Raw genomic sequence first — 23,260 nt, forward strand, 5'->3', positions numbered from 1 at the left:
CGCCACACCTAGTTGTGCCTCCTTGCCATGGGCGCTAAGAGCCGTGTGTTATTCAAAGTGACGGACGGCGAATGTGTCCAAAGTGTCCGTTGGGGGAGGGGGTTGGGAGCAGCCGTACTATCTTCTGGGGACTGATCACCAGTGGTGTGGACAGGAGCTGCTGGAGGCCTCAGATGGGCCACTGTGGTTGGGGTGCGGCGTGTGTGTGCAGAGTACATGAGCGATCAGCCCCAATAAATCCTCTTCTCTGTTCTGCAGGCAAAAAGTCACCACAATGCCCAGGAGCGCCAGAGGACTGGAGGTGGACACGCCTTCCTCCAGCGCCTCACAACCTTTGAAGAACAGGCCATGGAGCTGGGCAGGAGGCAGGGGGCCAAGGCAGCTGGGGGCAGCGAGGCTGGGGTCCAGCGGGCAGGTATTTGAGGTCCACAGTCCCATCCACTCTGTCTGCCCACCATCCAAACCACTGATGGTTGCTGCAATCGTTAATACTGAAACACTGCTCGTTCACAGACTGAGACATTCTGACGTGTGGATCATACAGAAGAGACCCTCGTCCCCTTGAGGATTCGCCTCTCCACCACCTTCCAAAGTCACCTTATCCCATTTGTGACCACTATCACCATGGTCTAACATGCCATTGGATCGCTGCTGCACAGCCAAAGACTTATTCCATCTGAAGGGGTTTGGGACCTCCAGCACCCTTTCAGCCAGTGAGCCCCACATTACTCTGTCCAAAAGGCCCTCAGCATCTCAGCTGTGAACATCATGGCACTCAACTTAGATAAGTACCACTGGGTTACTCATCCCTGTGCCAAGGGGAAATGTTGCCTTCTGCCCATCCGGTCTATGCCCCTCCTTACAGAATGAAGGCCAATAATGTGACCTCTCAATCTCCTGTGATCCACGGCAAATGTCGCTACTGTTGGCGATGTTTCCTCAGTCCCACAACTATCCAGGCCACAGTGCATCCAGGTCAGGTACCGCTGCACCCTCCCCACTCCTATGGTTCATAACAAGCCACGTGGCATTCCTGAGGCCATCTGACCAGCCTGTCTGCATGTGCGTTTCATGGTTGGGGCTCCTCTTGACTCTTTCCCACCTCACCAATGTTCATCTCCTTAGGGTCTTGAAGGGTGAGCGACTTATGAGGCTGGGAGGGGAAAGGGATGAAAGGTTGAACTGACTGAACACTAACTGATGCACTGTCCTTGTTGTTAATTTCAGCATCACCACCGGAGTGACCCACACCTCGACCCCACAGCCTCCCCCTCCACACCTGAGGGCCAACATGTGCAACTTGTGGCACATCATTTCAGCTAGTCAGGCACCAGCGCAGACACACACACCTCGGTGGGAATGTTACCGTCGGCTAGTGGCCCGGGTCACAGTGGAGAGGGCACATCACGATCGCTGGAGGAGATGGAAGGGGCAGAGAGTGCCGATGGCTCCAGCAGCCGGAGGGCTGCAGGGGACCAGGCACATGCTGAGTCCGGCACTGATGACGTGCCTCTGGAGTTGTCCCCATTGCAGCAGCTGCAGGACAGGTGGCAGGAAGTGCATTTGCATCTGGCAGGGTTGCATGAGATTATGCTTCAGTTGCTCTCTGCGATGGAGGAGTCCAGGCAGAGTGCACGTGAAGGCATGAACCTCAGGGCAGAGCTTCAGGCTTCCTCCAATGAGACATTGGCGACTCTTATAGAGAAGGGCTTCAATCGAATGGAACATTTTATGATTGGGATAGGCTCTGACCTGTGACCCCTCACAGTGGTACTGGCCAGGGGTGGTCATTCCCAATGTGGGAGATGTTGTGGGCACCAAGCGATGGCACTCGGTGCCCATGCATCTGCGATGAGCAGGGAGGTTGAAAGGATCCTCATGTTGGCACGGCAGCTGCCTGTTGTCTCTGTGAGCTCCTCTCAGGGCGCTCCAGATGAGGGCAGCAGCTCCTCCGCCCCTCTGCCAGTCAACATTTCTTCCATTGAGGCTGCGACAACTGGGGAGGTGCCAGTTCTGGAACTGACCATCCATCACAGGCTCCATGGGCCAGAGGACACCGGCCAAGGTCATTGAGCCCAATAGGATACCAGAGTCAGCAGCTGTCTCTCAAGCCATTCCGAGTGATGGGAAAGCACCAAGACGTAGCACCTGAAAACGTAAGCATAAGGCACGTTAGGCACTCCACGGGTATGTCACTGGTGATTTTGTGTTGGCCTTAGAATAGGGACCCATATTTTTGTGATCGCTAACAAGTGGTGTGTATTTTTGTTTTGGACAAAATAAAGTCCGCCTTTGTACCATGGCTGAGGGCCTTTTGATCGTGGTGTATTTTTCTTTTTCACATATTTATCATGAGTGTTTGAGCGGACATTGATGTTTCTGTACTAAGCCCTTAGTTGCAGCTGAACAGGTGGAAGATGTGCACCCAAGTTCCAGGCAATGCTGCTCCTGCTGATCCATGTGTGTGGAGCTCGGTGAAGGTTCTTTGGTTTAAAGTGTCCCGGGCGTCCCTGCCTCCTTGGTGTAAATGCGGGTCATCGTTCTGCCCCTCACCATCGCCCTGTGCTTCCTCATCCTCTGAGCCACTGCTGGATTCATCATGTGCAGCCTCATCCACTGCGTCAAGATCTTCATCATCAACTGCATCCCCCCTTTCCAGCACAAGATTGTGCAGAGCGCAGCATGCTGCCACTATCACAGAGACACGATCTGGGGGGTACTGGAGTGCACCCCCAAGCAGTCCAGGCATCGGAAGTGCATCTTGAGAAGACCGATGGTTCCCTCCACCACAGCCCTTGTGGAGCCGTGGCTCCTATTGTACCGCTGCTCAGCTTCTGTTCTTGGATGGCAGAGAGACGTCATGAGCCACCTTCTGAGGGGATAGCCCTTGTCACCCAGCAGCCATCCATCCAGCCGGGCTGGAGCACTGAAGAGCCCCGGCACCTGGGAGTGTCTGAGGATGTAGGTGTCGTGGGAGCTGCCTGGGTACCTTGCACAGACTTGTAGAATCAGCATCCTGTGGTCACACACTATCTGCACGTTCATGGAGTGGAAGCCCTTCCTGTTGACGAAGGCACCGGGCTCACCTGCTGGCGCCTTGATGGCCACATGTGTACAGTCTATAGCACCCTGGACACGGGGGAAGCCAGCAATGGCCGCGAAGCCTCTGGCTCGCTGTGTCTGACTGGCCTGGTCGCAGCGGAAGTGGATGAAGGTCAATGCCCGTCTGAACAGAGTGTCTGGAACCTGCTTGACACAAGTGTGGACAGCTGATTGGGAGACACCGCAAAGATCACCCACCGAGCCCTGGAAGGAGCCAGAGGCATAGAAGTTGAGGGCAACTGTGACCTTCAGAGCTACTGGAATGGGGTGTCCACCAACGCAGTTAGGGGAGATCTCAGGGCCAATCATCTGACAGATATAGTTGACTGTCTCCCTTGACAGTCGGATCCTCCTTTGGCACTGCACCTCAGTCATATTGAGGTAGCTGCTTCACCGCCTGTAAACCCTGACAGCAGGATAGTGGCGTCTTCTGTGGCCCCTTCCGCCTTGGACAACCTCTTGGTCCTGCGCCCCTTGTGCCTGTGCCTGGCCTCCCAAAGGTGGCGCCCCTGGAGGCTGATTGTCCACTCCTGGCCTCCTCCTTATTCTATCCCTCCCTTCCTCCTCAGGAGAGCTGCTTCCAGTGGAGATGTTAGAACCCATACCCCCAGGCTAAATGGAGGCCTACGGAAAGCTGCAAGCCCGATAAAGATTACTGTCTGCAGACTGGTTTCAACGTACACAAGAAGCTCTTGGACATCGATGTGAACTACTGACAATCACACAGGCAAGTTTTAAACACTTTCATTGATTATAACTTCATGTAAAGCTTGAACAACCCCTCTGAGTCCACATGTCCCGACACTGCAAAAGTTTTCTTAAATAATCTCCTACCCGCCTACCTGTTGGGTCCGTGCGCCAGCCCGAAGTTTGCACCGGCCCCTCAAAATCATCGACAATTGGCAAGTTAAGGGAGCCCTTCAATTACTGGCGGGTGAACTGAGCGCGCCCGCCCACCGAAATATCGCGATGCCGCGTGCTGACGTTGGCACGCTCGTGTGACATCAGCGTGCGACATTTTACTCGCTGACGTGCTGACTCCACCATCCACACGTCAGCCGGAAAATTCTGGCCTGAGAAAAAATTTGCTAAGTTGATAAGCAGAGTGTCTGAATGCTGCAGTGGACGCTCAGACTGGAGTCACACAAGGACAGTTTACCGCTCTGCGGGCTCAGACTGCTGCCAACGTGGCCGCTGATACCAGTGTTCAAAGGGGCTTGCAGGATACCCTGGCAGTCCTGCAGTCTATCCTCCAGCAAATTGCTAGGTTTATTGAGAAGTTGTCTGGAGAAGTGACAGTGGCTTCGCAGAGCACCCAACTGCTGTCCTCTGGTAGGATGACAACGTTGGAACTCCCAGTGCTGAAACTGCACCAGGACTCTTGCTGTTGCCTGGCAGTCTCCTAGCCCCGGCTGCTCCTGACCATGCTGTGAAAGCTCTTTTAGGGTGAGAGCTGGTAGAGGTTGTCCTGCAAGACCATCTGCGGGCTCCAGACCCACAGCAATGCCATCCGAAATGGCCTAGAAAGCCACTCAGTGGTTGTGGTACATCTCTGAATGTAAACTGAGCACCTGCAAAGCTGCATATGTATAGCCGATGGCATCCTGTACCGGGGAAGGCCCACTATTCAGTGAAGCTTTGTGCATTCCACCTACTTCTGTCTGATCAGAGGGAATGCAATGTATTCTCTCTCCTGGTATCTACAGAGAGTCAGTCTCTTTCCTTATAGGGCAGTGACCAGCAAACTGAAATGTTACAGATGTGACCTCCTCCAATCTGATAGGATCTCGACTCAAATAAATTCAGGGTCACAACCATTGGAAACGGTGTCCGTGATCTGTCCTGAGTTTGCAGGCCTATTTGTGAGAGGTAACAGATTTCGTTGAGCACCTCCTTCATAAAATAGAGATGCCGCACACACTGTTCCTTGGTGAGACTGAGGTTAGAGAAGTGTTCACTGAAGATCCTGTGTGCACATGGCCTCGGGTTGAGATCCCAGTTCTCTCTGTCCCTCCTCCCTCTTCAAGCAGCATGTCCTCCTCTGTGGGACCTCTGCTGAATCTACTTGTCATGCGGCAGGCCAAGGGAGATGGGAACCAAAGCAGCCATGACTGGTTGCAAGTCTGTGCAGAATCCTTGAAGTCATAACCAAGACGTTCACCATGTTCCACAACACTCCCTGTTGACTTAACCAACTTAAAACAGCAGTAGAAAATTCTTAATAGCTTTACAAGCTCGGACAGAGCCATTAGAAATTAATCTGCAGCTAAACTGAAAATAGTTTGATAATGATGGTGGGGGGGATCCTTTCTGCTGCTGAAAGAGAGGGCAACTCTGATGTCAAGTCATATAACCAAAATAGCACCCATTGCACCAATAATAGGAGAGTTTGGAGGCTGAATTTTGTGCCACGTTGTTTTAAATATGTGCTGAACACTTTCAGAAATCAGATTCCATGAAATATGGGAAAGCGAAGGGAAAAAACTTTAAGAGACTGGCTAGATGACAGAGGTGGATGTGAAATGTGAACACTGGAAGATTAATGAACTGCATGTGGGATGCAGTATAAAAGAGATAGTCACTTAATTACATATTGAAGTGTCAGTGGAGCAGCAATGTGGGTGGAAGCTGTATTTTCATATTGGCTGTGCCTTGCTCGCTAACAGCGAAGAGTGAAAATGGCAAATATTCATATCTCCGTTTCATTTACTTTTAAGTTGATAATGACTGGCTTCTCCATGAACTCTGTGCACTTTCTTAGCCCCGCCCTTGGCCCCGCCTTGAGGAATCAAAGTGGCTGAGAATTCACATTGAAAATAATGGAAATAGTTGAAGCTTGTGACAAGCATGATGATATAATGTAAAAACAAATCTTTGGAGAGATTCTGAAGACAGTTGAACAATGAAACATTGTTTACGCCTCAGATTGAATTTGGTTTACATTCTCTTTTTTAGTTTATTTGGCATTCGTTGGCCCAAATTCCCCTTCATTAATGTGCTTCATGTGGTGTGTATCCTGCCATGACTTATGTAACATATCATTTCCTCTTAGCAATTAAAAAAAACAGTAGCTGTTATATTTTATGCGAGCGCCTCAGTGTTGGAAAATGAATGCTGGGAACATTTTTCTTATTTTCTTAATGATGCAACATTTTCCCCTTTTCTGCCTTTTCCCCCCGTTTGCCATGTACATTTCCCAATCAGGAATCTCCAATGCTTCTGCTAATGCTGCTTTTTAAATGGCAGTCATTGACAGTAGAATGAAAACTGCCTTGGTCTCAGCACCTCCTACCATATTGTCCTTACTGGGACTTGGTTTGTTTGTAGTGAGCACATCCCCAGCTGCTCACTGCTGCAGTGCAGTGAGGCAACATATCCTCCAGATCTCCTCAGCGTACCTTTTGAAACAATGGATCTGTCCAAATGTGGGAAGAGGAGGACCAGGAGAAGCAATGGCGAGGCAAGCCAGAGCAAGAAAGAACACAAAGCAAAACTACAGAAAGAGAGAGAGAGGAAGAGAGGTGAGAGCATCGAGGAAGGATAAGAAAATGTAAAGAGTGAGAAGCTGAGTGTGCATTGCATCCAGATACCAGGTGCGATGTCATTACAATCAAAGAGCGAGTCTCGGGGGCAAGTGGGCCAAACGAGCAAAGAGCCAGCCTTGAGGGTAGTTGGGAGCATGATCATGTGGTATGACAGAGACCAAGGAGTCAATTTTAACCCAACTCAACAGTCTGGAACCTGATGAGATCAGGTGCAACCTTGGTATTGGGTGGGCTATAAAACCAACAATCCACCTGATAACTGAGGACTTTCCACCCTGCAAACTAAGTTAAAGTTACAGCACTAAGAAGCCCGGGGCACTGAGCAGATAGAGAGAGCACAAGGGAAGGCAGGGAGTCTGGACCTAGACAGTTGAGAACTGGCATCGGGGGGGGGATGGTTAGGCGATTGAAACTGAGAAAACCACTCTGAGTACTGTGCTAGAATTTGTCAACAGAGGTCACCAATTATTTGACATAATTGCGAAATAGGGATAGCCCACGTCAGATGAGGACAGATATTAAAAGGAAGTTGGTCAAGGCCTGGTAACAATATCATGGTGTGGTTACTGAACTGTGCATAACTTAGTAACACAAATCGCAGTGGTTAATGCAATGATACAAGGGAAATCCAAGTGGTCAGCCTATTACTTTGTCGTGCAGCAAGTTGATTCTGACCTCCTTTCAGACTGCCGGTAACATAGTAATTATACAGCAGCAGCAGAATCATCATCACATGGTCCTGGATCAATGTGTCAATGAACTCATGGGAATGTTTAGTGTAGACAGAGTGTAGTATTCGTAGGAAGTTGACCTGTGCCCTGTGCAAATTTTTGGTTTCCGTTCAGAAACCACATGCATTTCAGTTATAAACCCTTGTGGGAATTTACGGGCCCTCTAGGCCTTGGCTTTTGCCAGCATGTGCCTAAAATCTTCAGACTGGAACAAACTGTGTCCTTAATGGGGAAGAGGTTGTGACAAGTGTAACAACAAGTCTACTGGCGTGGATTTCTGGATAACTCGATTTGAAGACTCAGTTTGATGATGAGTTTCTGTATCTGTTCAACACCCTGCTGGCCGAACAAAAATGTTCGACTAGATATGAACAGAGCAGTGCAGGGACCCCTGTGGTTGTATGCTATTTTCAAAACCTGCACAAACCAGAGTGCGCTGATGTTAGTAATGAACTAAAGAAGCAGACTGCAGTGACAGAGGATCTCTGTCCTTTCTCTTACTTCTCTAGCATTTCTCATCAGGGTGACAATGTCTTTCAATATAAATGATTCTCATCTAAAGGGGCCATTCTCCAACTCCTACAATTACAGTGTGTATGGTGCTTTTTAAGGTAGTAAAATGCCCCAATTCATTTCACAGGAGTGTTTTGGAAAAAAAATTCAACACTGTTCCAACATGAGAAGATATTAGGATAGCTGATTAAAATATTGGGCAAAAAGGTACTTTTTGAAGAGTGCCTTAAAAAAGGAGAAAGGTAGAAACATGGCAACAAGGTTTGGGATGGTGGAATTACAGAGCTTAGAGCGGAGTAGCTTCTTAGTGAGGAGGCATGTCGCTATGGCAGCACGTACTGGAAGTCCAGGAATGCGTTGAGCATGATTTCCTGGCCATTTAAAATAATAGTTGGAAAATCTGAACACTGCATGTAGCAGCATTCCTAATAGGTGCTACTGAGTGGTGAGAATCCCAGCCAGAAAGCAGGAGGTTGGAAGAATACTCCTTTAAGGCCAACATTGGGCCAATCAAACTGTAAGCTGAAGGAAAGAGACGCTTAAGCTGGTTAGTTATATTCTAAGCTGTTTAGCCAAAGGCGCAAAAAAATTGCACTGTCTCCTTTTCTAAAAACTTATTTTTCCTTGGTGATGATGAAGGTGAATTGATATTAATCTTTTGGCTTGACTGGCCCATGTGGCACTACAACTGTTATATTGTGAGTCAGTTCTTACACTTGCTGAATAATCAGGAAGTCTGTATGGCAGACTCTATTGTAATATGATATACATGTATCTTTAAGGGTGCGGTTGTTAAACTACTGTCAATTATTACACACCTTGACAAGATGTGATGTATTAGTCCCAGGACTAATTCGTCTACAAACACCTATGGTTGCAGTCAGAGATGTACCTCATAGCCTCCCAGTGAACATTATCTGTGTATAATCTTATCTTCAAATAAATAACGCACATTATTGTTTCACCAGTCCTTGTATGTTTAAGTTGAAGAAGAGAGGAACGTAACATTGTGACAGTTATTGGCAGCATGGTTTTTGAAGATTTGACTGCAAAATATACAAGCTTCGGTAGTATAAAGGGTTAACAGAATGGATATGCTAATCTATGGGGCACATGATGATGTAGTGCTGATGTCAGGCAGTTGTGTGTTAGGTACTGTAAGGAGCAGACAGGCAGCACTGAAGTGAAATGTGCCTTCCCTGTGACTCACAATGTACACACTGTAAATAGCGTAAGTAAACTAGTTTTTAAGTAGTGTTATGACCGATGCAGTTGGTAAAGCTGAATTATTTAAAAATCCCAAGGGAAATTTTAAACAACTGTCATAACCTATAATTTTAAATGTTATGTTTGAGATGCAACTCTAAATTCAGGAATTAGACCACCAGTTCTCGAGGTTTTACATTAAACTAAATGAAACATTTTATTAATTTTCACAGGTTAAGATATATATACACATGGTCACAAATTACTACTATCATAACTTTTAACAAATTCCCAAACCAATCTCCATTAAAGCAACAACAACCCATAGACTTGACCAGACACCAGGCAAAGCATTTTTACCTTACAAGTTCAAAATGAGGTTCTTTTCACTTTGGTTCCTGTGGAGACAATTGGAAGCTTACATTGCCTATGTTCTGCACACTTAAACTGCTAAAGTTATACCTACCACCACTGATTGAATGCAAATTCTCATTGTCTCACCAGCCTCTTGGAACTCCTTGTAACAATGAAACCCCTTTTATAGTACCAACTTTATTAGCAATATAAACATATCGCTTGGTAGCTGCTAGATAGGTGTCAGTTTTCAGCGCAATTCTTGAACGCTCTATTCAAAAAATGCAAATGCACTCTACCTCTCTGTTTACACCTCAAAACTAGTACATATCAAAGCACCCAGACTAGTTGGATTTAATCCAATTAAGACACACCCACAGACTAAACCTCTCTTTTAAAAGAAAAATATTTTCCAAAATATAATATACATTAATAGCTTCATGACAGTAGATACCCTGATGCGCCTACAGTGCTTCCTTGCTAGAATCCTAGACCAGCACATTCTACAGCATGATAGCAGTGGTAATGGAACCATTCTAATCGATTGTTGGTGTCAGGCAATGAATACCCATGGTCCAAGGCGACTGTGATCCTGCTTAGGAAAGACGTCTCGTCAAGCATCCCAGTGACGCACTCTCACCATACATGGGTAGTGATGGCGCACTGCAAGAATGGTCATGGGTGCTACCCCACTTGTCTTCAAGCTTTGAAGACTTGCACAGAGATTGCTGCTGGAAGCCATGCCCTGAAACATTTTGACAACCAATCCAAGTGGGCTCTTTCCTTTCTTTTGTGGGGCTGGATGCAAGTTGGACCATCAAAAACCATGTCTCCTGTGCATCAGAAGGGACCACTCATTTGCTCCTGATCACTCCAGGGCCCAAACTCGGTAACTCCACCCATGCCGAAGTCCGCCAAAAAGGTACAAAAGGTGGGAAGCAGGTCTGCCGCCGTTTTGAAATGCCTGAGATGTGGCCCGAGACCACAGCACAAATGGCAGGATTGCCCAGCAGGGGATGCTGTGTGTTTCAGATGAGGCAGGACAGGACATTTCCAGTGTTTCTGCTCGGTCAGAGTCTCCAACAAACGGGGCAAACGACGACACTGCCAGAAATTAGTGCCTATCTCAGACATCCTAGGCAAAATTCGCCTGTGTTCCCAGGACTTCTGGTCCATCAGTTTAGAGGTCAGAGGGTTCCCAACATGCTTCAAACTTGGTGCAGGGGTATCTGGCTAATCACTTTGCATGGCTCCACACAATTCCCCTTCAGCCTTCCAGTATGAATCTCTAGGGGCTGGGTTGAACAAATCTACATGTTAAGGGTCAAATTACCACCAAACTGTGCCATAAGGCTGACAGGTCACTGAAACCCTTTATGTCATCTGCAACCAAGCCATTTGTCTACGCAGCAGGAATGCGTGTTAGACATCATGCAAAAAGTCAATGAGATTCTTCCACCTGACACCAAGGCCACCTTCCAACAGGAATTTCCACAACTTTTTCAAGTGCTGAGGAAGCTGAAGACTGAATATCATGTTTCTCTGCTCCCAGACACCAAGCCAGTTTGTCTGTTCACCCCAGGAGGGTAACGCACTCCCTATTGTCGAAGGAGGAACTTGACTGCATTTTACACAGGGGCATTATTTCCCTAGTCACACAACCAACCTGCTGGTGGTCTGGTCTGGTCACTGTTCCTAAGTTCAGTGGTCACCTCTGGCTTTGTATGGATCTTATGCAGCTTAACCAAGCCGTGCAGCGGGAAGTCCACCCAATGGCATTGGTAGATGACAGGTTAGACAAGCTCGCCAAAGTGTCATTTTTGCTAAATGCAAACAGTGGGTTTTGGCAAATACCCCTCGACAAGAAATCTAGGCTTCTGATGACCTTTAACATGATTGTATGATTTTTCTTTAACCGCCTCCCTTTCAGCAGTTTGGCTGCCCCTGAGATATTTCAACATAACATGTCAACAATCTTCAAGGGAACACAAAGAGTTATCTGCCATGTGGGTGACATCCTCATACATGGGTCTACAAGAGCCAAACATGACCATAGAGTAAGAGAGGTCCTCAAGGCACTCCAGGAAGCAGGCCTCACGCTGAAAGACAAGTGAGTTTGCCAGGGCCAACATGAAATTCCCAACATACATCATCCAATGCATGATGTTACAGTCGATCCACAGAAAATATAGGCCATTACTGAGTTTCCCAACAAACCAATGCATCACCGATATTCAATGTTTCCTGGGGATGTTAAACGTGGTGGGAAAGTTTATTCCTAACCTGGTCATACTCATGGAACCCTTGAGAGACCTCCTGAGAAAAGGCCAACAGTGGTTCTGGGGCGTGGAACAAATCAAGGCCTTTCAATGAAAGATTGACTAGTCCACTCGGATGTTCTCATCCAGCTGCAAAAGAACAGTGATAGAAAACCTGTCTATTTTGCTTCGAGAGCCCTCATGGAAACTGAACGAAGGTTTGCCACTATTGAGAGAGAGGTACTGGCGGTTACACGGGTGGTTGAGCGTTATCTAATTACCTGATGGGGTTACCCGTCCATGTTTAAACAGATCACAAGCCCCTCATAACACTCCTCAATCCACAGTGGTTAAATGCCTGTCCATATACAATGTTTTCGCCTTTGGTTGATGAGGTACTGATATACAGCTGTCGATGGCCCCGGCATGTCACAAACCATGGCTGATGCTTTCTTCAGAGTCCTGGTCAACCACACTGTCGCCCTCGATTCTACATTGGTGTCACGCAGGGAGAAGCATTTTCCTCCAATGTCATGAGCCTCCCACCCATATCCACCACAAAGCTCCAGAATGTTTGACACATCCAAAAAAAAGCTGTCGAATGTGTTCAACTGCCAAAGTTCTGCCTCCAAGGGTGGTCCAAATACAACCCTACTCACCATCTTACCCACAAATACAATGAGCAAAGGGGTCATTTGACTATTATAGACGACCTCGTAGTTTACAACCATCATTTGGTCATTCCACGCCCCATGAAACAAGATATTCTTCACAGTCTCCATGGAGGTCACCTCAGCATCACTAAATACAGAGAGAGAGCCCTGCAATCAATGTGGTGACCGGGTATCACACAAGTAGTCCAGGATCTTGTCCTATTCTGCCGGTACCATCTGTCTTTCCTCATTGCCTGTGGCAGAAGTTAGGGCTCAATCGCCTTGTCAAGACATACCTCATGGTTACTGATTGTTATTCTCGATGGTTAGAGATAACCAGGCTTCATACAGCCACATTTGAGTCTATCCATCAAGGCTACAGACCATATTTTATACTGACAGGCTTCTAGATGAAATTATTTCACATCATGGGCCCCAATTGGCCAATGACCATTTTCAGCAGTTCACCATTGATAATGGGATTTACCATGTCACCAGCTCCCCTCTTTAACTGCAAGCCCACAGGGAAGCTGAGTGAGCAGTCAGCACTCGTTAGGATGTGATGTCCAAGAATTTGGACTGGTATGCAGCTCTCATGCAGTATTAGCCTTCTCTCCTGGCCAACAGATTCTCTCTCTGGCTGAACTCCTTGTGGGCCATTGTTTCAAAACGTAGGTCCTCTTGTTGCCTGCCAGCCTTCAGCCTCATATCACTCCTGCTGACCATGATGCAGTGAGATTGAAGTAATTGAACCTCTGGGAAAAACAACGCCAGTGAAACAATACCAGACATGGAGCAAAAGGTTTGCCACCTTTGAAGCTGGGCCAGCGAATGTGGATCCAGCACTGAAAAGCCAAAGGCCTCATTCTCACCAGGAGGAACACCCATACTCGTAATTGGACCAGATGCTGTCTGGTACTATCCAAAGAAACAGACGAGGCCTCATCACACTCATTCCCATCAGACCACAGGGTTTCGACTACCATGAGATGTGGACAGGAGACCACAGGAGAACATTCCAGATGCTCCGATGCATGATGACCCACTCTCAGTCACGCAACCCTATGGAGCAGTCACCAGGACACGCTTAGGAAGACTGGTGAAGGCTCCCCAGACACGCAATCTGTAGCTGGCGGGCAGCGGGTGGAGGGGTGGGTGGGTGGAGGGGTGGGGGGTGGGGGGGAGGGAGTGTGGTGGTGTGGGTAGTGGTGGGGGAAGAGAAGGAGGCAGCAATGTTAATAGCTTAAAAATAAAAGGTCATTAGAATAGATAAAGAAAGTTTCATATGGTTGTTAAAAAGAAGAGAGTGTACTTGGGGGGAGGTTTTAAGTAGAAAAAAATCCTAAACTAGCATCTAAGTAGATGCCCTGATAAGCCTATGGCTCTCCCTTGCTAGAATCCTAACCCAGCACATTCTACAACAGCCTCAACTCTTCACATGCAAAAGAAGGAAAGAGCTGGTGTTAAAGTGAAACAACTATCAAGACGCACTGTGTCTAAGGATCCTGCAGTTGTGTAGGGTTTCTACACACTGTACCCCCATTCTGGGATCAATCTCACTCCAGCTAGAAGAGATTGGGTCCTGGTAAAATTGTTTGAATTTGGGAGAGTTTAAATAGTAAAGTCTATGTGCTGCAAATTTTAAAAGCAAGTAAGTAGCAGAGTCTGGAGGATCTCACTATAAGTATATCTCACAGACAGGAGAGAGTCCATTATTGCTACTTATGGGGAAGTTTAAATACTGCAGACTGGGCTATGAATAATCTATTCAGTAACTGCTCCTCACAGCAAACAGAAGCCTGAAAAAAAGCTTCTTTTTTTTTTCTGTTTGCTTTCACTTGTGAAATGTTCAGCCATTTTCCCATTGTTTTGTGGACGGAGCTTAGAGCTAAATTCAGGAAAAATCAGAAAGAGCTCAACAGCGCCACCATTATAGTCAAACAGCAACCAGCCAAGGCAATAGCCACTAAAGGTACTGTAACTCAGAGCCAAATTTACTCTAAAAGTGCTGGAGGAAACCTGATAACTGTAAAAAGTTCCAGATAGCATTAAAAATCGTGTGAAAAGCTAAAAGATGACCAGAAAATTTCCAACACTCAATTGGAAGGCAATGGATCTCCTACCTGAATTTACTTTGTTCCAACAATGCATCAAGCAATGTTTTCTGGACCTCAATAATTCTGAACCAGATAAACAAAACATAAAAATTAAAATTGCTATCGGCAATTACGGCTTCCACAGACTGAACACATCATGTATGTCTGGCAACCATTTTCAAAAGATAATTTATGGTCAACACTTGAAGATCAATTACAAGTGAAGCTCAACTTCCCAATATACCATCTGGAATTCATATCACAAGTGAAAGCAAACAGTAGGAAAAGAAGCTTTTTTTCAGGCTTTTGATGGCTGTGAGGGGCAGTTACTGGATAGATTATTCTTTTCCCAGTCTCCAGTATTTTAACACCCCCAGAACTCATGTCTTACAGGTCAGAACTGGCTGAGGCCATTGGTCATAAGTAGATGCAGAGACGAGTGGTGTGATCATGACTTCATGGCAGCCGAGCAAGCTGCCAGAACAATCAAGCTTGTGAAAGTATCTCCCCCCACTGGACAAAACGACAAAAGGATGGTGGGCTCTTCCCCACGCCCACCTCCAAGCTCGCTGTCATGGGGTTGGTATAATTCAGCTTTGAATGTCTAACAAAGCATCACCGATAAAGCTAAGCAAGACATTGTAAAATGGGAAAAGCAGCTTTAATATTCAAAGAAGTGGCTGTTGTTTTGGGACCAGGTTTATTTGAAGCAAAACTTATTAGTGTTAATTAAAATGAGCATGTGTGTGTGTGGGTGTGTGTGTGGGGGTGTGTGGGTGTGTGTATGTGGGTGTGTGTGTGTGTGGGTGTGTGTGTGTGTGGGTGTGTGTGTATGGGGGTGTGTGGGTGTGTGTGTATGGGGGTGTGTGTGTGTGTGGGTGTGTGTGTATGGGGGTGTGTGTGGGTGTGTGTGTGTGTGGGTGTGTGTGTATGGGGGTGTGTGTGTGGGTGTGTGTGTGTGGGGGTGTGTGTGTGGGGGTGTGTGTATGGGTGTGTGTGTGTGGGTGTGTGTGTGGGTGTGTGTGTGTGGGTGGGTGTGTGTGTATGAGTGTGTATGTGTGGGTGTGTGGGTGTGTGGGTGTGTGTGTGTGTGGGTGTGTGTGTATGGGGGTGTGTGTGGGTGTGTGTGTGTGGGTGTGTGTGTGTGTGGGTGTGTGTGTGGGTGTGTGTGTGTGGGTGGGTGTGTGTGTGGGTGTGTGTGTGTGGGTGTGTGTGTGTGTGTGGGTGTGTGTGTGTGGGTGTGTGTGCGTGGGTGTGTGTGTATGGGGGTGTGTGTGTGGGTGTGTGTGTGTGGGTGTGTGTGTGTGTGAGTGTGGGGGTGTGTGTAAGTAAGCTGGAGTTGAAAACAGCCACTATTTTTCAAATCTTTTCAATTTTCAAATCTTTCTTCGAACTTGTCTTCTGTCATAGCGGACAGCATCCTAATGAACCTATGCTGTACACTCTCTATTTTCTCAACATCTTTCCTATACCAAGCATGGACACAACACTCCTAATATGGTCTTACTAAGGTTTTATATAAATTCACCATTAGTTTGAGATTTTATATCCTATGCTTCTTGCTATAAAACCCAATATTCCATTATCCATTTTTTTGGCCTCATGCACTAAGGTGCTACTTTTAACAGCTTTGTGAATTTAAATTCTCACATCTCTCTAATCTTTCATGTCACTCAGGATTCCCTCATTGTAGGTATAATTACTAGTTATTGTTTTTACCAAAAATTACTATCTCAAATTGATTAACATGGAATTCTGTCTTCTGCAGTTTTTGCCTTTTTATTTACCGTATCATGCAATTTTTGTTGGTCCTCAGAATGATTTTCTATGCCTCCCATTTTAACACCATCTGCAAACTTGGGCAGCACATCAGCCTATCCCCAGACGATTGATTCACGGAATGAACAGAAACAATCACAGGACAGAACCCTGTGGGACATTGCATTCAATCACTCTGAGAAAGTGCCCTTAACTCCTACGCTCCCTTCTAGATAGTTTTAAATCCAATTTGCTGTTTCCTTTTAATTCGATATTCCTTAATCACCTCCAATAATCTCTGAAGAGCTTGTGCTTGAAATTCTAGCAAGATATTTTTTTCCCCGGTTATAGCCTGACTGCATGGAGTCTTAGTGGGGTGCAGCTCCGACAGTATCATCTTTCACCATTTTTAAAGGACTATTCTCCATGTATCTATCTTGACATCGAGTGCCAGCAGGTATTTGATCTTGAGGTATCATGACAGAATCCAATTCTGTTCTCCACACTTTACAGCATGAGTCACTGGATTACAATTGGGAACAGTATGGGGTTGTATATTGATCTTCATTGCTACCCTGAGTCCCAATGTGCTGAGGCAACTGAAATATCCTGACTGTCACCCCAGCTGTGATCAGCTCAAACTGGGGATCAAACCCTCCTGTTGCTATGTGACATATGACTTCGCCAAATGCATGTAAAATTAAAGTTTTTGGTTTGTGCACTTTCTTATTTTCCTGAGTAAAGCACCGAGTGATTAGTGTTCTCTGGCCTTTTAATCATCAAATCATCCACGTAATGATAGCTTTGAAAAAGGCAGATTTAGGAATATATCTCCCACTGAATCTCTGACATCAGGCTAATGCTAGCACAGCAGCAATGAGGGAAGCACACCAAATTTGGAATTCCATTTCACAGTCAAATCTATGCTAGCTCCTATAGGAAGGCTCCCTTTCTTGGCTCGGGGAGGATCAATTGAGATGGGGCGGCAAATCCAACCAAAGCAGCACCTGCAACTGGACTGTCATATTGTGAAAGGCCAGCCGGAAGCAAAATAAAACAAACTCACTGTGTAGTGCTGGTCCTTTTCTCGACGGGTTTCTCTTTGTGAATTCTGCAGTCGGACAAGCTGTCTGTGTGAAACTGCGACAAGCTGAGCTGTGAAGACAGGAGAAGCAGGCTGTGTGATTTCTCTCAGACCCATTCACTCATCGACATACGATTTCTTGCGGAATTCTTTTGAAATGCTTTCTGCTCGGCCAGAATGTCGAATGACAAAAGGAAAGCACTCTTTTTGTCTTCAACACAATAATATTTGTCATCCCTCCATTAACCATTCCAACGACTTTGTTATTTTTGCTTTCAGCTGGTGGAAACTATGGGCAGCTTATCTTACAAGGGCGCATCATCTCTTATTTATTGTTTACCTCTACTGTTACTGAAAATGACTGGATATGGTCAGCCATGTTGACAGTAGCTTGGATGGGAATAATTTGTTTTGATCAGTGGTTCTCAGGATGAATACAATTGAACTTGAATCATGAATAATTTATTTTTTGGCCCAGACTCCAAAAAGTTAGCTGCATCTCACACACTAGCCAAAATAGATAGTTTAGTTTCCTGCGGTATTCAAAGCAAGAACATTCTGTGTCCTGTTTCAGAAATAAAATGTAGCTTTATTATTTTGAGGCTATTGTGCCTTTTGCTGGGATTCATATCAGGTACAGGATAACACCGCTTTACTGTGGAATGTCATCAGTAAAAGAAACAGGGGCAGTGGGGAGTAGATTCTTAATTAAGCAAAAAGTTAACCTTCACATCACTGTTCCCCAAAGGCTGAAGCAGTCAGATAAAAACACCAGCTAAATATAGCCCAGATTATATTCTAAAGAGAGATTCATAAATAACACATACAAGGTTTGATGGAAAATGGTTTGCAGCAAGCACACAGGGGCACCAGCCACAAACATTTTTTGATGAGCTGTAAATGCTATTGGGCTTTTGGGGACTTTTAGGATAGCAAGACCACACATGGGTTTATTACCATCAGGTAATAAAGGAGGTATGCTATGCTGAAGAAAGCATTACTGTTAATAAAGGAGGTATGCTATGCTGAAGAAAGCATCAATGTTAATAAAACTGCCATTTCACATTAGTGTCACACACCAGGTGGTCACTAAGAATGTTTTTACTATTTGGGGCAACCTATTTCCTATAAGTTGTGGCAGGCCCTTTGCTGTATGACACGACTAAGAACTGAAATGGGGTTGTGGATCACGAAGGAGTGGAATTATAATTCAAATGGATGGGTTTTCTAGCCTCTTACATAAACCAGGCTTTCACTGCTCCACCATTGTTGGCCATGCCTTCATCTGCCTAGGCCCAGAAGCTCTGGACTTCCCTCCCTAAACCTCTCTCTCTTTTAAGACGCTCCATAAAAACCACCCCTTTGACCAAGCTTTTGGTCATCTGCCCTAATATCTTCTTAAGTGGTTCAGTGTCAAATTATATTTGAAAATGCTCTTGTGAAGTGCCTTGGAACCTTAAAGGTGTTACTTGAATACAAGTTGTTGTTGTAGGTATATAGGAATTGTTTCACTCATCATGAGGTAAACTGAAGCCTTTGCTGCTCATGAACCTTGTATATTCACAAATATCTATTTAATAGACAACTGTGTCCAACTCTCATAATTGGCCCAAAAACGTTATCATGTTCTACACAGCACTGCTTTCCAGCTGAAGAGAATTTCTTTTGTTCTAAATAACAGAAAGGTGGGAAATGTGCTCATAGCCCCCCTCCAATCTGTCTCTCTGTTGCAGGGGCTTTCTTTTCCTGAATATTTTTCCAGAATCAGGGAGACATCCATGCCATCAGAAGACAGTGATTCAGTTAACCAGGAGGGACCATTGGTGACCTGGAATCAATGCTAACAGAAGTCATGCTCTTGTAGAAGACTCTCCTGAGTAGACCACACTGATCTAACCTGTTGTGCCAAATTACATTTTGTTCTCTGCTTCATGTCACCCCTACTTCTTTGGATCTCTAGATTGGAACTGCTGGGCAATTTAACTGTTCCATTTTATTGCAATGCCCATGGGGGATATCAAATTACACACAGTACAAAGGTGGTCCCGATATCTTACTATATAAAAGTTGATATGTATCCTGTCTTATTCTTCAGTCAGCTTGATTGCCTTCATAGGAGCATAGGGAACAGGAATAGACGAGTCAGCTTCTTGAGCTCATTCAATTAGATCTTGGTGGACTTGTATATCAAGTCCTTTTTCCCACCTTTGCTCCTTACCTAATAACAAACTAGCTAACTCAGTCTTGAATGCTCCAATTGTCCCAGCATCCAAAGACTTTTGGGGAGAGTTCCAAATTTCTACCACCCATTGTGTGCAGAAGTGCTTCCAGATTCAATTTCTGCATGGACTTGTTCTTCTTTCTCCCACCATAGCCAATAATTTCAGCTGAACATCCTTTCTATTTCATTCCCCAAATTCAGGACTTCCCAGTCTCTACTGAAATGCGGTTCTGTTACTTTCAGTTCTTCTTAATCCTAATTGGATGCTCTTTAATCACATTAATTCTGAAATCTTGTCCAGTTTTGTGATTAATTGCTGTACATCTTCCAAGGCTTCCTTTTGATGTACTGAGGATGGTTTTTGATGCCAGTGATTTCTTGGAAGATTCTACTCAATATTTTATCAAAATTATACCCACAAAATTTGATAAGCCCCCAAAAAACTGGATGATGATGGTGGGAGTAATCCATGGTTATTGCTTCCAATTCAGGCAGCATGTCAACTTTGTTCTTCCTGCTCATTATCATGGCTGTAGTGGGGGCATGCCTCAGTGGGGTGGGGGTTGGGGGGTGGGGGGGTGCGGGGGTGGCAAACTCATGAGAGGTTAACACCAGTTAAAGCAAGGCTGCATTCATTAAAGTCTGCCTATACTACAGGGAAGCTGGATGGTGGCTGAAACAGGCACTGGAAGTGAAGCCACAGCTGATTCTGGCCTGGGAAAGGCACAAGATTGGCACAACATGGGAAAGAGTAAGCTTCAAGATTTTGCAATGATGCGTTGCAGGTCTTGATCAAGGAGATACGGAGAAGTGGAAATTTGTCATCTCCGCAGAGGAGCAGGAGGTCCTCCAAACACACATTCAGAAGGCAGTGGGGACCTAATAGCTATGACACTCGATGCCAGGAGTCAAGATCCAAGGACCTGGATACCGTGCTGCAAAAGGTTCAGCAACCTCATATGAGTGGTAAAGGTCAGTGAATGCATCTTCAAATGCCATATCCCACCAAATGTACTACTCACCTCGACAATTGCTCAATTCACCACAGCCCATCAGTCATTTATCAACAATCTCTATTAATCAGGCTTAATCTGAAAATCTATATGCTTCACCTCACACTCAAAGCAAGAAGACAGAAATTATGAAAAAACACACTTGTTCTCATCTCACAGCCACGAGCTCAGGTGCAGATGCTGCATGTACTTTGTACTTTGTATTATTGAGCTTGTACCTGACTGTTGCACTCTGATTGACATAATAATCTGCCTATTCTACATGCTTCTGGCAGACACTAACTGCATGTGTGCCAATGCCCTCACTAATATGGCACACTGCACAATTCACAACAGAAAGATGCACTGGAGATGGTTTTGGATCTCTAAGGCCACTAGTGCCCCCAAAATTGGTGCTATGCATCCACATTTTGCAGCCTGCAATTAGAACCTGCATTTCCTCATAATTTGTTCCTAGATTCTCAAGTCACTGTTTAATTTGAAAAGTTTACAAAGTTACTTCATCCCAGAGTATTTATTATTCTAAAATGTTCATTAATGTCCCATAAAAATTCACACCTGTTAAGCTATTTCTAACCACAGCTTTCAGATCATAGGCCTTTAGAATCCCAAACAATTCCTGTTTATTATTTTTTTGTGAATTTGACTATTTTACTCCACAGTTTCGTTCTGGCCTTTTTATGTCCCTAAAAGTCGACAGTGCTGGTAATTTTCTTTTGAATAATTAATTGATTTGCCTTTATGATAAGTGTTTCATAAACCTCTTACATGTGCTCCCAAAAATAGTGATGCAGTGTTGAAACTTGCATCAAAGTCCATAATTTCGTTGCAACAGTGTTATAGTGTAAAGGGAAGCACGTGCAAACCTTTCACTTGTTTCCTACCCAATATCGAGATGGTGCATCTTTCAAATTCTTTTCATCTGCACTTAGACAGGAGAGTGGAATTAATGAATTGCCCCATAACACATCAGCAATATACAAGGAAAACTTGGGATGTTTGCTGGGGCCTCAGCCCTTGTTGCGACTGAAGTGCCGGTTTATGATTATGAGATAGAGGGCACTTTGGTGTGAAGTGATCATATTTTGTTCCAGTGGCTTTTGTGAATGTCGATGATATCCTGCACATTAATAGAGTGGAACATGATATCTCCCTACAGACTACCTCTAACTGGCAATTTTTAAGAACAGATCAATGTAACTCCTCCTCCGTTCTTCTCCCTATGGCTTAGTTAGTTAAGAAGAATGGTAGCCAGCAAGAAAGAGTGACTCCGTCAAATATCAGATGAGAGGCACCCTCTACATGGTCATACACCTACACCCAGCTGCCTAAAGTCAAGGAAGAGCTTCATGAACAGTGTTGTTCCATTTCAACCAACCCCATCTGAAGCCCGCATTGCCTTGTGGAAAGACCGGCTCGCCAGTCTCCAACAACACCCAGCGATGGAAATTCTACCAGGTGAAAGCCTTCCCCCAGGAGTTAATTGCAACTGGGCAACCTGGAAGTGCCTTAACAGACTTAGGGCTGGTGTAGGTCGTTCAAAGGTGTCACTAAGCAAATGGGGATATACAACCAGCCCGACAACTTGTGAATGTGGAACTGAGCCACAGACTATGCAACATCTCCTGCAATGCCTATCGCTAGAGGAACTCTGTACTGTTGCAGATCTTGCCAAATTCAACAACAAGGCGGAAGAATGTGTCCAGTTCTGGATGGGCCATGTATATCCTGTCCGTGGACATGATAAGAAGTCAGTAAAGTCATTGCCTGTTGCAATATTGAGTAATAGACTAAAAAGTTGCCAGTCTTAAAACCAAGATCAGTGGATCAGTGCTGAGTTTGTAGGTCTCACAACAATTGGCCTCAACCAATCAGATGTAGGATACAACATATCAAACTCTTGCCTATGATTCAGAAACCTTTTTCTGTAAAGTCCAATGTTACAACAATGACAACCCTTTGTTACACTCTCGGTAGAGACCAGTAACTTTTTTTTAAAAAAGAAGAAATATAAAATCCCATTTATTTGCTAAAAGAATGAAGCTACAAGATTCCATGGCTAGAAGCAGAAGAATGTTTACTATACAAGAGTCAAATAAAGCAAACACTCAATACTAAATTAGTTAACAACCTATACTTTAAAACCTAGAATCAACATAATTTAAACACGAATTCACAGGCAAATTGTGGTTGATTTTAAACTATAAACTAGACAGTAAGTAACAGATAAACCAGATCTTATGAATTGGCTCAGCAGTCCACTCAGCATATAGGTCATCAATCTCTTTCACAAAGCTCTTCAAAGGCTTATCTTCCTCATGAAGAATTTCAGCTCCACTTCATCTAGGATTTAGCCTGATCCCCAGCTGAAGGTGGCACACAACCAACCCAAGGTCCATGGGCACAGTCTTCACCAAAAATAGTGCACGTCTGCAGAACCTCCTCAGCTCAGTCTGGATGGTGTAGACCCACCAGTGTTATCTTCAAGTAGCAGAAACAGCTGAGGCAACCATGGGCAGAATTTTGCCCTCGAATGGCGGGTGGGCCTCACTGGCTTGGCGGTGGGCGGGCAGCTGAACTCTGCCGCCAAAACCGGGCTGGCCGTCATTTTGAGTGGGCTGGCCAATTAAGGCCCGCCCAGTGGCCCGCCCAACAGGAAGCACTATGCACTTCCTGTGCGGGGAGTGGAGGGATTCCCCATCTGTCAAAGTGCGATCTTTCACGCA

General features: G+C 45.4%; 1 protein-coding gene across 3 annotated transcripts in view; it reads right to left on the reverse strand.

Moving 5' to 3' along the window:
* Positions 1 to 23,260, reverse strand: part of LOC121289344 (regulator of G-protein signaling 8-like) — a 61,567-nt gene that overhangs the window by 17,067 nt on the left and 21,240 nt on the right. For 2 of the 3 annotated variants that reach the window (XM_041208703.1, XM_041208701.1), the window contains exons 2-3: positions 17,283 to 17,371; positions 14,486 to 14,542 (exon numbers count right to left, since the gene is read on the reverse strand). In XM_041208703.1, the coding sequence (XP_041064637.1) occupies positions 14,486 to 14,542; positions 17,283 to 17,371 (146 nt within the window). The remainder of the gene's footprint in view (positions 1 to 14,485; positions 14,543 to 17,282; positions 17,372 to 23,260) is intronic. The other variant, XM_041208702.1, reaches the window with a different exon arrangement.

This window comes from Carcharodon carcharias, chromosome 16 (assembly GCF_017639515.1).
Source record: "Carcharodon carcharias isolate sCarCar2 chromosome 16, sCarCar2.pri, whole genome shotgun sequence".
Classification (NCBI taxonomy): Eukaryota; Metazoa; Chordata; class Chondrichthyes; order Lamniformes; family Lamnidae; genus Carcharodon; species Carcharodon carcharias.